The sequence below is a fragment of the Thunnus albacares genome, chromosome 5 (genome assembly GCF_914725855.1).
Source record: "Thunnus albacares chromosome 5, fThuAlb1.1, whole genome shotgun sequence".
Classification (NCBI taxonomy): Eukaryota; Metazoa; Chordata; class Actinopteri; order Scombriformes; family Scombridae; genus Thunnus; species Thunnus albacares.
The window spans coordinates 13,588,915-13,603,945 of NC_058110.1; the positions used below are offsets into that span (position 1 = coordinate 13,588,915).

At 40.6% G+C, this 15,031-nt stretch overlaps 1 protein-coding gene across 9 annotated transcripts in view; it reads left to right on the top strand.

The window, feature by feature from the left end:
• The window catches only part of acot7 (acyl-CoA thioesterase 7), a 131,225-nt gene extending 121,107 nt beyond the window's left edge, over positions 1–10,118 (top strand). For all 9 annotated transcript variants that reach the window (XM_044350793.1, XM_044350796.1, XM_044350795.1 and 6 more), the window contains one exon: positions 9,584–10,118. In XM_044350793.1, the coding sequence (XP_044206728.1) occupies positions 9,584–9,682 (99 nt within the window). In that variant the 3' untranslated portion in view covers positions 9,683–10,118. The remainder of the gene's footprint in view (positions 1–9,583) is intronic.
• The last annotated feature ends 4,913 nt before the right edge of the window (positions 10,119–15,031 follow it).

The following is a 15,031-nucleotide window of genomic DNA, read 5'->3' on the forward strand; positions in this document are numbered from 1 at the left end:
TTTTCCATCTCACAAGAGCTTCTCATAGCTTTTGTTTTAATGGCAGGGAATTGCAGCGATGATTAGAGTCATTGTAATTTCTCTGTTCACCTCGATTTTATGAGAGGCTAAAAAAATCTCCTGGTGATTTTAATAATTCATCCTCAACACTATAAATGGAAATCTAAATGGAGCCTGGGCTGCCAGGGCTCTGATGTAGCATGTCAGATAAACAAGGACAAGAAAAGAGAAATTTGTGTGTCTCCGTGTGTGTGTGTGTGTGTGTGTTAGAGAGAAAGTATTGGACAGAAATACAGCATAGACAGACTCTGTATGTTTGTTTGTAAGAAAAAAGGATAATTAGAGCTCCTGTGTGTGTGAGAGTGGGCTTTGCGTGTAGATGTGCACGTGCTTGAACACATCACTGGGCACAAATGCGTGTGTGTTTATTTATACGTATGAGCAAGAGAAGGAGGACGAGGCTCAATCGGGGCTATTTATGGCTTTAACTATTTACTGAGGGCTTAAAAACGGGACTTTATTGATGGTGGAGTGTGGCGATGGGACTGTGATGGAAATACAACAATGACATTCATTAGCCTCATAAGCCAGATGATAGTGAGTAGAGCACAGCACGACAAACGTTTGGCCTCATCGTCTTTCCACTTTTAATTTTTACCTGCGGTCGCTACAACCATCTATTATTCTTAACAGTCCTATTAAATAGCATTTATGGCGGGCTTGTTGTGATTAAGTGTTTTTATTCCAAAATGAAAAAGTGAAATTAACTGAATTAATTGTAATTGAGTGACCACAAAAGCAATACAGATATTTTCCATCTATGTAAAGATGATCAGCTCTGTCATTTTGCTTCCCTACAAGTACAATAAATACTGTTCTTTACTGTTTTGGTGACAACGAAAAGTACCTCCAAAGATCAACCTCCAGAGAAACAAAGACATTCTTCCTCTGTGCTAACATGACAACATGGCTGGCTACACAAAAGGTTTCTCACATGGAAGTTAATTTATAAGCTTGTCTGGCTTGCATAGCTGGAAATGAGGGGTTAAGTGAAACAAGATGTTTGCCTCTCAAACAGCCTTTAATTTTTTATTCCAGGGAATGCACCAACTTTCTTGTTGCTGCAACTAATTATTATTTTCATTATGGATTCATGTGTGGATTGTTTTTTTTAATTAAGCAATTAATCTCTTAGTCTACAAAATAGCGAAAATGACCAGAAAAGTTTTCAGAGCCCAAGGCGATACCTTCAGATGTTTTGTCCAAAGATATTTAATTTACAATAATATAAAACTGAGAAAAGCAGAAAACAAATATATGTAATAAAAAGAAGGAAAATCCAGAACCAACACAAAATATTAAACTGCTTTGCGTCATAAATGATCTGAAGGATTAATAAAGTATCATAATTGTTGATTTTCTTTCGATCAACTAATGGATTAATCAACTAATTGTTTTAGGTCTAGTGTATCATTGTATGAGAGGAAGGTTGATTTTCTTTCCTGTAATGTGCAATCAGAACTACGTTTAGCTAACCAGACAGTGTGTTACTGCTTTTGATGCTTAGTTTTAAAACATTGCTTTATCTTTTTAAAGATGATGCAGACTTATCCCTCTCCCTCAAACCATCTTCATCTGCTGATCCTGAAAATCCTTATGTCTCATGAAAAACAAACAAATATTTCCAAATGTTTCTACTGTTTCTTCCAGGTGCTTATTCTTTGTCCAGGCATGACTGTAGTGGGGAGGGTTTTCAGTGTGTATCTCAGTGCACTTTGAATCTTTAATATCGATCATATGTTGTGTTGGAAATGAACTCAATACACTTTGCACGACAGAATCTACTACTGTAATTGGCTAAAATTTATATCAGTGACACCCAACTCCACTCCTACACAGCCACCTCTACCAAAGCGCTCTCCACCTTCACCAGCTTGCTAGAAGCTCAAACTCATTGTCTCAAGCCTCATTCTGGATCCCTCTCATGAAGCTTGTATGAATCACAAAGCTAAAACCAGAGCTGAAACCTTTATTCATTCATTTTTTATCTTTATCTGGGCAGCACAGTCTAACAAGATGTTTTGAAAAGATCATTATCTTTCAGTGATCTTTCTTTCAATAAAACTGCTCAATTTAAACTTAGAAAAACACCCCAAGGATAAAAACCAAATATCAAACCTTCACCAATGAAATTTTCATGGCATTGTGGTGGATTTGGCTGCAGTTGTTCTATAAATAGCCTGATTGAAAGGACATCTTCTGCTATTTTTGACTGCAGGTGCTCCCCCCCACCCTCTATTCTCTCATCTTTGCTTTCTCTTGAGTGAGCCCATTGCGTTTACTATTTATAGATTTTCCCGTTTTAGCTCAGCAGGGGGTTTGGGACTGTGTGTGTATGTGTGTGCATGTGGGGGGGCTGTAATGGGCTGTCACTAATGTTAGTGCACTGTGGATAATGCTGAAGTGGGGAAAGAGGACAGCATGAGGAGAGAAGAGGATAACAGGGGAATACCTTGCCTCTCTGCAGCAGTACCCTTGAAAAGTACTGAAATAATATATGTACACGCGGGGGCCATCATAGAAAAAACTGAAAATGCCTGGAAGCACCTTTGCCCAATGTATATCTTTGTTGTGTTTCAGATGTATTTTAATGGGATAGCAGTTGCCTCAAGGTTAGAAAAGTGTGCTTATTACTAGAAGGTCAGCACTTTGAATCTTCAGCAGTGGTCAGTGCACACACTGAGTACCAGCTGGCAGTGGATGGATGTGGTTGTGCTGTGGTTACATTGGCCAGGGCTCAAGTGTGCATGTGTTTAGCACCATTAATGAAAAGCTGGTCATTGCTCAAAACTGTCGGCATGTTCAGCAGTCCCTCTGCAGACCAGTAAATGTTAAAAATAAGTGAGTTTACATCATACATACCATATATCTAGCTTTCTCTTTATTCCTCTCCCCTCTTGTTCTTTATTTCATCATATCTCTTCTCCCTGCCTTTTTCTTTGCCTTCATCTCCCCCCTGCCTAATTCATCCTTACTACCCCCTCGCCTTCTATTCCACCCTCCCTTCTCTCCCTGTCCGTCCATCCATCATTTCCCCCACTGTTCTTCATCTCTCCCTCCTTCCTTCTCCTCCATCTCTTCTCCCTGCCCTCCTCCCTGCTTTCTTGCTGGCAGAGACTCAGCTGGCCTCCCTTGACACGAAAACAAGCCTGGTTGTCATGGCAACCTCCTGTAGTCCACATGAATGCACTTTTATTTTTAGATGCCTCCCATTCAAGACAATCAGCAACGGGTTAACGGGTACACTCGTGCCAGTGTTGAAGATATTCCTGACTCTGGCAATCCAAGGCACGACACAGAGACACATGAATCTGTAAAGGACTAATTAATTAAATAAAAGTCGACTTAGCGGAACATTAAGAGATTGATGCTAACTTGTAAGATTTCTATACAAGTACGAGTACTTCAATATTATTTGTAATTGGAAATCTTACTGAAAATTTTCTGACTTGAAGTTTAACAGCCTTTTTTTTTAAAAAAAAGTCTCTCAGCAGACAAGTATACATGCTGTATACGTTGTTGAATGGGATTTTACAGCACCATAATTTAGCTCAAAGAATGTCTTGTTTTATTTTGGTCATAGTTACCTGATTGTTGCCTGGTATTGCAGCTAAAAGCTTAGACTCATTTGAACAATCCACCACTGGCTTATTGTGCTACATCTACTGCGTTGCATTATGAGATACTGTGTGTTATCGGAGAAACAAATCTACGGAAATCAGCAAATAGCAAGGATGAAACACCAAATATTGGATACCATATATTGGAATACAAAGTACATCAAATATCTGTCTATTTTTAACAGTGTTTTAAGTTGAATTGAACCTTTAGCAAACAACCAGCCACTGTAGCACAGGTGATCACTTAGTTATACACTGCTGCTGTCAGCACAAAACACCTTTCAACATTGTCTAAAATGTCATCCTTTGTGTTGTGTCTGTCTCTCTCTCTCTCTCTCTCTCTCTCTCTCTCTCTCTCTCTATCAGATAATATAGGTTGGTATCTAAACTTATGCCAGTCCATATGGCTATTATTTTTCTTGTGCTGGCGGCTTAGTGCTACTTTTAAGAGACTGGCATTTGGCAGTGCCAATGATACCCCGTGCCCACTCTAATAACGGCCGTGCCAACACCCAGGAACCCCTCTGGCATGGGCTCAATGAGTCCCTTTTACAAGTCTTGTCCTTGTTCCAAGTTTACACCATTTGGTTTGTCAAAGTACATTCAACTGTCCATCTAATGGACGATCAGGATGGCAGGTGAAACAGCTGTTTTTCTTGGTTGTTTGACACAATCGGCAAAGGCTCTGAGGTCTGACTATGTCTTGGTTCCCAGTGGATGACATTCAGATTGATATCTCATGTGTTTCCTGTGCAGTCCGTTGCAGCTGACCTTTTAATCATATTATTTTTTCTGCTTTGTAACAAATGTGGTCTTCAGGGATGGCAATGCCGTTCATTCGTTCAGTCCACAGCTTTAGTTTACAGTGAAGTATCTCAACAACTGTGGGATAGATTTCCATGGAATTTCGTACAGACATCCATGGTGCCCAGAGGATGAATCCCGCTGACTTTGATGATCCCCCGACTTTTCCTCTGGTGTCACCAAGAGGTCAAAGTTTAAATTTATGACCAAATATCCGCAACACTAATTACATTCCCATCAGCTTCAGCTGTAGTTTGTATTTAGTGTCGATTAGCAACTGACGCAAAAACACAGCCTATAAGCACAGTCTCTCAGAACTGCTAGCATGGCAGTAGACTCTTGTTCAAACAATTGCCCTTGTGTTTTACACAACAGCTCTTGCCACTCTTGCCAGGAATATACCATGTATATACATAGTTGTGCAAGAGACAGTTTGTTGGAGTTATCAGGCTCAAAAGAGACATAGAGCTGAATATTGTCAGCGTAACAGTGATAAATTTGCTAATAACATGACCTAAGGGAAGCATATATAAAGCAAATAAAATAGGACCCAAGATCAAACCTTGAGGCACACCACAGGAAAGAGCAACAGTTTCAGACATGTAAGGTCCAAGTGACACAGAAAAACTCCTATCTGAGAGGTAGGAGGAAAACCAGTCTGGGGCGCTCCCTGAGACACCTACACACTGCCTAAGCCTTTCAGTCATTGTTCTGTGATCCGCAGTGTCCAAAGCTGTGCTAAGATCCAGCAGCACCAAAATGGAGTGTCACATCAGAAGACATTATGTCACTGGAGACTCTGAGAAGAGCAGTTTCAGCAGAGTGCTTCTGACAGAAACCCGATTGGAATTGATCTAAAATGTTGTGTGCAGCCAAGACATAGGTGAGCTGTTTGACAACAACTTTCTCTAAAATTTTAGAAATAAAAGGCAACTTGGATATAGGCCTGTAGTTATTGGGAACATGCGGATCAAGGTTTGTTTTTTTTCAGGAGAGGCTGAACAACATCATGTTTGAAGTAAGCTGGAACACAATCGGCAGGGAGCTGTTTATAATAGAGACCAGGCATGGACCAATAGACTCAATGCATTTTTAAGCATGGACATGGGTAAAATATCAACTGCTCACTCAGTGAGGTCTTGCAGAGAAATGGGAGAAAAACAGTCCAAAATCGACCGCCGAATTGTGAAAAGTGGTGAGGCACATCAGGAGTTGCAGGAATGACAATGTTGTTTATAGTGTCAAACAGGACTTTAAAGATAAGATAAGATAAGATAATAAGATATAATATTCTCTGTGAACACAAGAACCATCTCTGTGTAGTATCATTATCATATGATAATATCTACTACTGCATCCTAAACATGGTTTAACTCATTGTAAATTATTAAAAAACTAGTGCAGTGCCCGTTCAAAATGTGCCTGTTTGGAACGAGCCGATCACTTGGCCTCTGTTATTGCTGCTTCAATGCATAGCAAAATGAATACTGTTGATGTGATGTGTGTGAATGAGTACCAACAACATGAAAGAATCTTACATTCTATTATACACAGATGTTAAGTGCTGTAATAGTGAATATTTTCTTATTTCAAGTAAAATAAGGGCTGCATTAAAAAATAAAGAGAGCTTTTGAAAAAAATATGTATCCCAAAATAAAGTGGATCATTTATATTGGGCTCTTAGATCATTTATTTTCTGTGGCTTGAGTTCAGATCATTTGAGTGGCTATGTTTGCTCAAAAGATTTGTGTTTATATGAGACACACTGGTTTTGAACTGCCTGTGGGAAGTAGCCAAAGAGTCTGTCCATTGTTGATTAAAAGCTGTATTTTTCTATTGACATTGAACATGTTACGTGTCCAAGCACACCATGTGAAAATACTTTTCTGTACAGCTCTGATCTCCAGCTGTGCTCATGACATGCAGTTGTAGAGCCCTGAAGCCCCACTGCTGCAGAGTGGAGCGGCTCGCTGATCGCTTGTTTATTCAAAGTTTATTAATATTAATCATGTTGCATGTCCACATTGAACAAATTAAAGACGGCACTTCCTTGGGTCCCCAGCAATACAGCCACCAAGTATGAAGAAGATCGAATGAGCGGTTCTCGAGATATAAGGAGGACACACATACATACAGACAGACAGAGAGTCCTTGCTTTATAGTTAGATATAGCAGAAACAGTACGATAATAAAATAAAAATAATGGTAATGTATAAGAGTTAAAATGATTAAATAATATCTTACAATGGTGCAATGGGACGAAGCCAATCATTACAAATCGGAGAACAACTCCTGCAAACTGTACACACATACGGTAGCAACATTATTTCTGAGGCATGATTTATGAACAAAACCTTGATATGTATTATCTTGAACCAGTGTAATTTTTACATGTTAAGGCAAATTGCAGATAGATTGCAATAGCAGCAGAGACATTCAAATTTAAGACACTATAAAATAAGAATGACTGCTTTTGCAAGGTTGATAGGTTCTGCACCAGAGAGTCATCAGTAGTAGTTGATGATCCTGCATAATCATAGTTATTAGACACTGTTACACAGGGACCAATTACACAGGGACACCAAAAGGACATTTTGAGCCCAGCATTGAATTGTCTCATTGAGTTATGCAAATGTGATCCACATTGGCGTAAACATATGCATGCACATGTGCACGCTACCAGGAAGGCACGCAGAGTATTAGCAGGGAAAAAATGTGTGTACACATACTGTAGATATACACTTGGACAAAAAAGTAGAAACACCAGTATTAAGGCTTTGTAGACGTGCTAGCTTTGATGTTATTATTCACATAACTTCTAGAGGATAGTGTCATCCCATGCTAGAGTGAAGAAGACATTTTAAAACCTGAGCAATATTAGCTATCATTTAAGGAAAAATTGTATTATGCTTAAACAAGCATTTAGAATACTTTTCAGCTCAAATTTCAGACTGGATAATGCTGTTTTTTGCACTAATAACTGTAAAGACAGCTTCTTGGAATAAAGGACTGGAGCATTTGGGTCTTTAGTTTTTTTTCTTTAGCCATATGAGAGAAGATTGATATCATTCTAACTCACATGGCAGCAGAACGACACAGCACCTGGAAATACATCTCCTTGGAAACCTGTTCATTAGGAGTGAAAATGCATTTTGAGCCAATCACAAGGAGCAATGTCAATCCCAGGAGTGAAGGAAAGATCACACATCCACAGAGTTAAATTTATAACAGCCAAACCAACTTCATTACTTTGTCAGTGCTTTACATGAACCTGTCCTGCACCCATAGAGTCCCATTTTCTCCAACCAGAATCATCTGGTTCCTTTGCCTTAGACAGAAACAGGACCATATCTCATATTGTTAACTGTCATTCTTCATCAGCTATAGTATAATAAGTGTCAGAAAATAATAGTTAAGTCCTGAGGGGCTTGAGTGACAGAGAGAGAGAGAAAGAGGGAGAAAAAGAGAGATGAGGGAGAGAAACACTGAGAATAAAAAAAACAACCTGAAGACATTCTTAATAAATTTACCATAAACTTGTTCGTACTGTCTCGGTGGCTTTGTGTGTGCACCCTTGATGTTTTGCATCTGTGAATTTTTCTTCTGCCAACACAAAAATACTGACAACACAAACACAAAATCCTGGGACTGTGGTGAAACTTGGCATTCTTTTTGCTTTGAAGGTCAATGAACTGGAATTATCCATTACTTTCAGTTGGATGGCACAAGCAAAATTGACTGAGCAGTATGTTGACTGTTATATAACCGGCATACTACAAACACCACCAGTACTACATCTGTATTCTCCAGAACCTGCTCTACACAGAGGATATTCCCATCGGTGCTCTGCTTGTAGCCCAGCGTCGCTATCTGAATATTCTCATCACTTTTGAGTCGTGACCCCTGGGCTTGTCCCTGGCATGATGTTTTGTCATATCTGTTACCACCCTGCTTTCTCTCCATAAAGTTAAGGCGCCATCTGTCAGCTCTGCAGTCAGAGTACTGCTGAGTGGCAGGTGCTCTTGAGTCTGCCAACCAACTTGTGCAAGTACAGCAAAGAGACTCCTTCTGAGCATGTTATTACTGAGCAGTATATTTGACATACAAAAACACACAGAAACGTATATGCGTACATGCTCACATAAAATGCACTCCTCTGCGTCTTTGTTTTGTGAGAACAGTGTGCAGATGAGGGAAAGCGGGCAGCGCCGTAAAAGAAAGTGTTGACACTGTCACTGGTGGTGGTATTGTTGTTCAAGTCACAAGGTTGCCAGGCAATCTAATTAAACTGTGCAGGGCTAGCAAGTGCTTCCTCCTACGAATCAGCAGCCAAACTGAGCTAAGTGAAAGAGAAAGAGAAGATTTGTTCTTCACAGGCCTGAAACCGCTGCACAGCGTAAAAACAGAAGTGTACAAGATATTCATAGCATCTGTATTCCAGGGAGCCTCCCTGAATTCCTGAGTATCATGGTGCTATCAATATCAAAACAAGTAATACAATATATTATGTATATTCTATGCTTTGTTTGTAGATGATGGTGCTACAGTAGAGCCAGAAACAGTGCGGCGTTCAATGGTACAGCTAAAAACATTAGGTCTCACGCTCTGTGGGCTGTGAATATCTACTGCCAATTTCATGGAAATCTGAAAATTAGTCTTTGAGTTACCAAAACTACCAAAATGTCGATTGAGAAGATTTAACCTGATGTTGGCATTAGATGAAAGGTCAGCAGTCACCAAAAATCATAGCAATTACCCTTCAGGTACCTTGAATATTCTTATCAAATTGTATGCAGTCTGGTGAGCAGTTGTCCTGATAATGTGATGAATAAAGTAAATACTGTAGTTATAAAAGTTAATATTCATGACTCTCCCTCACGTTGATGTATACATATAATGCAGAGCTCCAAGTTCCAATCATTCACAGTCCTCCCGTACGTCACAAACAAGATGTACAGCAGTTACAATAGCACAGCCTGGTAAATTAGATCAGAGCTTCATGCCCACGGTTATAATAACAGCAGGGGAAGCATTCCAGCGCACAACATGTGTAAATGATGAATGTGTCTGAAAACAAATCTTTTGTCTTTTTCCCTCAGATTGACGGAGAGGAGGAGCAGAGACGTTTTGAAGAGGGCAAAGCACGTTACCTCCAGAATAAAGCCAAGAGACTTGCAGATAAGGAGCGCCTGCAGTGATGCCGCAACTCACCACAACTGAACGCCTGCAGCAACAGTATATCAATCCCTCATAACACATACAGTATGAAGGAAATATGAAGAACCATCTCTCCTCTTAATCCTCTGTAATTGTAACCTCCTATTAAACCTAAACCTGTGATGATTTTTTTCTGTGCTACGCACCAAAGTGTACGCTTATAGCTATATATGTATGTAAGAGTACATATTTTATTTTGGGGAGATTTTTATTAATGTATGAAGACTATTTATGATCACTGTCAGGGCAAAGCGACAGTCTGACTGTATTCAGAAGCAAGAGTACTATTTTGTTTTAATGAGATTTTTAAGTATGAAGACTTCATGATCAATGTCAGTGCAACAAAGTGATAGTCTGAGTGTAAGGAAAATGATGAGTAAGTGAGTGAATAATAATGAATAAAAGATCCAAGCTTGAGTCTGGGGCTCTCGTCTTGTGTCCTTGCTAGTTTGATGATGATGATGTCATTGTCTTGGGCATGCCTTGGCAGAGAGGGCACACGCTATCCATCTTTTCAGCACTGTGTCTTTCACAGAGGAATCAGGGGAGCTCGGGGGCTTTGACTCAACTCACATCTCTCCCACGCCTGCCCTTCCCCCCTCCTTCCTCCCTGCTCTCCTCCTCCTCCTCTGCCTGTCTGTCACACTCTGACTCCAGCCTTCGCTCTGCCTTGCTGTGCTCTCTTTTCCCTTTCCTGCTTACAGTCAGGTCCTCATCGGTCTCCATTCGCTTTGCAATGTCAGTTCCTTGCTCCTCTCGTTCACTCTATTTGTCCCTCCGTCTCCTCCAGTCTTCTCGCCGTCTCGCTCCCTTTGTCTCCAGATGAGACGTAAAGACTCCTCACAGCCTGGTAGGAGCCTGACTGGGAAAAAATGTGTGTATGTGCATCTTTCTCTTTGCATATGTCCTGGATCAGAAAGATGAATCGGACTCAGCAGCAGCCAGCCAGGAATCAATATCCATACGGTCATGCTGGGAGTAAAAAGGCTGTGATTATTAACCTACCATAAACACTCCTGTTCAAATATTTAGCAGGATCGTTTTTTCGTTTGTGTATCGAGAACACTCTTAGACTTGATTTGTCAGGAGGAGTAGGTAGGCTTCACCCTGTGCAACAGATGGCGAGAACTAATTTGAGATCAAAACCACAGTGAAATTAAAAGATGAAAGCCTAGTGAGAGAGCTCTGTGAAGAACAGAAGCATTTTACTGAGGTTTTGACCTCAGCAAAATGCTGTTTGGACTTTTGTTTCTCCTCGTACTGTCATCTTTACACAGACAGAAAACTGATTTGTCATTGGATCTTGAAGGTTATTGTTGTTTTACCCTCCCTCCCTCCAGCACAGTGTGTGTGCTTTTCATTTCCTCCATAAAAATAAAGTTAGGCTCAAGCTGCACCGGGGGGATACATCTATTTTTAACCCCAGTGAAGTCGAGGCGTCTTGTGGGAAAAGGAGAGCACAGGGAGGGAGAGGAGGGAGAGCACAATACAGGGAGACAGTATCCATCTCAGATAGCAATACATGACATCTTGGAAATATGAGCTTATTGAAAAGCGCTGTCCTAATATGCAACATCAGTCCCTATTCTGGTAACATTCAAAAATTACTCTAATTTCTCAGCATTCACAACAATGTTTATTACTATCTTTGGCCATTTCAGCTGGTAGCAGCTGGCTTTTATATGTAGAGACACAATATGGTTGCCATGGTTACTTATGTGGAAGAACAGACTTGAAATGGAAGAGATGACATTAACAGAAATAGATGCTTGTCCTCCGGGTCGCAACAAAAATGTTGAAATCCACTTTAAATTGCATCATTAAAGTCTTAGCTACATATAAGTAATCTTTGTGCCTTCCACATATGAAATGCAGCAAATATTTAATACACCAAAGACAATGGCACCAGAGGAAGCTACATGTCAAACTGCTTTTTCCCAGCCGAGAATAATGAAATGAAGGCAAGAAGCTGATTTCATATTTCCACTCATGTCTTTGCATCTAAATTGGAGGACTAGCCGCCCTCTCACTGCTGTATCCCAGTGTAGAGAGACTGACAAGGCTACTTAGAAGATGAATGATCCTCCGGTTTAGAAGAAAAACCATCAGGACTGTGAAGGAGGGATAAACGATAAAGCGAGGCGGTGTTGAGAAAACTCACCGCTTTCATTACAGAGTGACCCGCTTTGCATTTCCTCCTGGTCGTGCGCGCAGCTCGGGAACGTCTCCATCGTCAGTCATTTTCTGACAGCTTTACTTCCACACATGAGACAAGACACAGAAACCTGAACTGCGTCCACATTACACTTCAAGGTCACTCCTGAAAATAAGTCTGTCACTATGTGTATGAGGCTTCTGTTAAGTGTCTCGGCAGAAGTTGCAGATGCCGGCTTCACACACAAAACAGTTAAACAGCTCATTGTTTCCTTGGTTTTTTTTTTGTAAGTTGTTTTGTTTGTGCTTCCTGGAACACCTTCACAGAGCAGACAGTCCTGCATTCATCCCTCCTTTGTTATCTGGGCTTGGAGCCAGCAGGGCTTTCCTAGCAGAGGAGTAGGTGATGGGCTGTACTTTGTCTGGCCTGGAACCTCCCTTCTTTTTTTCCAGCCACAGGGGACCTTACTGGGAGTACTACTAAATTAGGCTACCTCTGACTGTGAGGCACACAAACTCCTCCACACAGGGAGGTAACAACCCTGAGAGGACGTGGAAGAGTAGACATACAGCGGGACCTTCAAACAGTGTTAAGTATTGAAGCGCTGCTGTGTCTGTGCTTGTGTGTGATTGTGGAGATGACAGTGAGAGTGGGGGCAGCCTGGTGCCAGAGGAGCCAGTGGGCGGGAATGCCTTCTGTTACTTTTTACTTCCAGGTCATCTAGCATCACACAGGAGAGACTAGAGAGGGACGGTCTGCCTCAGAACTCTCGTGCCCTGTCCAGTTCCAGTGAACAAACTCAAAAGTGCAAAAATAAAGCATGCTACACCCAAACTCTGCTCATTTTGTTGCACAAGTTTTATCAGAAATATGTTTAATTTATTCGCTGCAACCCATTCATTAAGCAAAGGAGGCCAGAATGAATTGATGCTCATTGTAATTCTGTAAATGGATTGCTAATTCATGCACATCCCGACTCATCTGCTTAAGGGGTCCTGGCTGAATTTATCCTGACAACTTCATAATGAACATCTTAAAAAGTCTCTCAGATTCAGGTCAGCTCCTGCAGAGTCATATTCAGTCAAACTTTACTCTGCTGTTCACTGAAATGACGCTTTTGACACGTCTGTGAATCAACTTGCGTCATACACTTTAAAGTTGCTAAAAATCAAGCACTTCCATTTGCTCATTTCCTTTTTCCCTTCACTCTCTGTCCCTTTTGTTCTCTCCCTGACTCACACACACACACCAGTTTCATGCACGATCAACTTCCGTTCTTTCATCTCGTTTCCATCTTCTCAGGTTGCGTTGCATCAAAAGAGTGTCTTCCTCAGCTTCTGTTGAACCTTTGAATTTTTAAGATATCCAAAGAAAAATTAGGGAAGTATGTGTAACAGTGTAAACTTGGATCCTTACAAACCTTTTTGAAATAAAAGATGTAGGCGCTACATCTCCCTTGGTGCAGAGATAAAAGGATTGCTGTATACAACTATTTGGAATAGGTTGTTAAAGGAAAATTCAGTCTTTTTACAACCTGGGTCATGTTAACATGGCCACTATCTCCAATTTTATTGCTGAGATCAGGGAACAGAGTGACGTCATTAGACACGGCGTTACAGCTGAGTCCAACAAAGCAAGAAACACGAGTGCTCAGACAACCAGACAGGTTCTAAACAAAGCTCTTGTTTATCCCAGTTATCTGAACCACTTATTAGGAAGTGAAACCATTTCATACAAAACTGTGTGCATGCACAGCTATGGTAAGCGCAACAGGCCAACCTTGAAACAGTAAGTGTTATGGAAGATCTAATGGGATTTGATAATACAGGAAACCTTTATGTTCCCCTCAGTTCTCACACTTGTGGTGGGCCAGCTAAATCTAAAAACACGTCTCCTGTCCTCAATAACTGGCAATTTTCTCACCCAAAACACAATTTAGAGAACAGGGCTAAACTATGGACTTAGTTAAAACTTGTCTGGAAGTTTGTATGCTTGCTGCTGTAATAGTTTTCTATATCTCAGCAGTGACCTTGGAGAGAAACATGTTATCACTGAATGTTGCTAATTAGCTAAGACCCAGGTTTTGAAAAATAATAGCTTATAGATTTAAAGCTGAATTGGTAACTTTCCCAAATTATGGGAGAAGCCTATGAAGTAGGTTAATTCTAAGAAGGAAAGGATGAAGGATTTTGTTTGACCCTCCACTAACAAGCAAGCTACCCAATCATCTGGCATTCATGTTTTCCTCTGAGAATCTGAAATCTTTTAGTACGTCTCTCTTTCACTGTGGTTTTGCACCAACTTTAAAAAAAACAACATTACCCTTAAATTAAGCTGACAGACTGTGTTGTTTATGTTGCAGTCCAATTATGTGCGCAATTTGAATTTAAACCTTGTGGGAGCACTTCAGCTTTAGGTAGTCTTGACTGGTTTAGCTTGGAAGCTCAGGGGAAATTTACTACCCTGCTTGCGAAGAAGCTTCTCTCTCTCTTTTTTTTAAAAGGCATTTCATACTGAACCTGCCTGACTGTGTAGCTGCATACACGGGCAGCTCCCAGGTGTGGTTGTGTGTATATCTGTTGTAATGAATGGGAGGCGGGGAGAGCGCTCGCTGCTCATCAGACCATCCACCAAATAAATGGAAATAATCCTGATAACAGTGGCGAAAAACCAAGTCACCAGGGACCTCTCTTCGTCTCTCCTCTCGTGTAGGGCCTATTAGTTTTCTCACTGGGTACAATTTAAGCCCTGAGGGAGGAAAGCCGCTATTACAGAATCAAGAGGAAGGAGTCTTACATAACAAGTCGTATAATGTCAATGAAAAGGGCCCATTTAAAGGAGCATGAATAACGTGCATTAATGCGATTGATACGTATGGGAGGTTCAGTGCAGTAGTTCATCTTAAATAAAAAATTATGCATATAATGATGCTATAAGTGAAGTCAGTGAAATTTAAAGCTGTAATAAGCTGTTATATTCCTCTTGCTGTAGAAACCAACTCAATCAAATCAAAATTTTAAAATAAAAAAACGCCTCCATGTTCATTCAGAGTTTACAGTTGCAGGAATGACATGACCTGTATTTATTCAAAGCAAATGTGCAACATGCAGGAGCAGTTCTCGCTCTGTCAAAAATGCCCACCTCTTTTCCATGAATTATTTCTTATTGCGTTTCA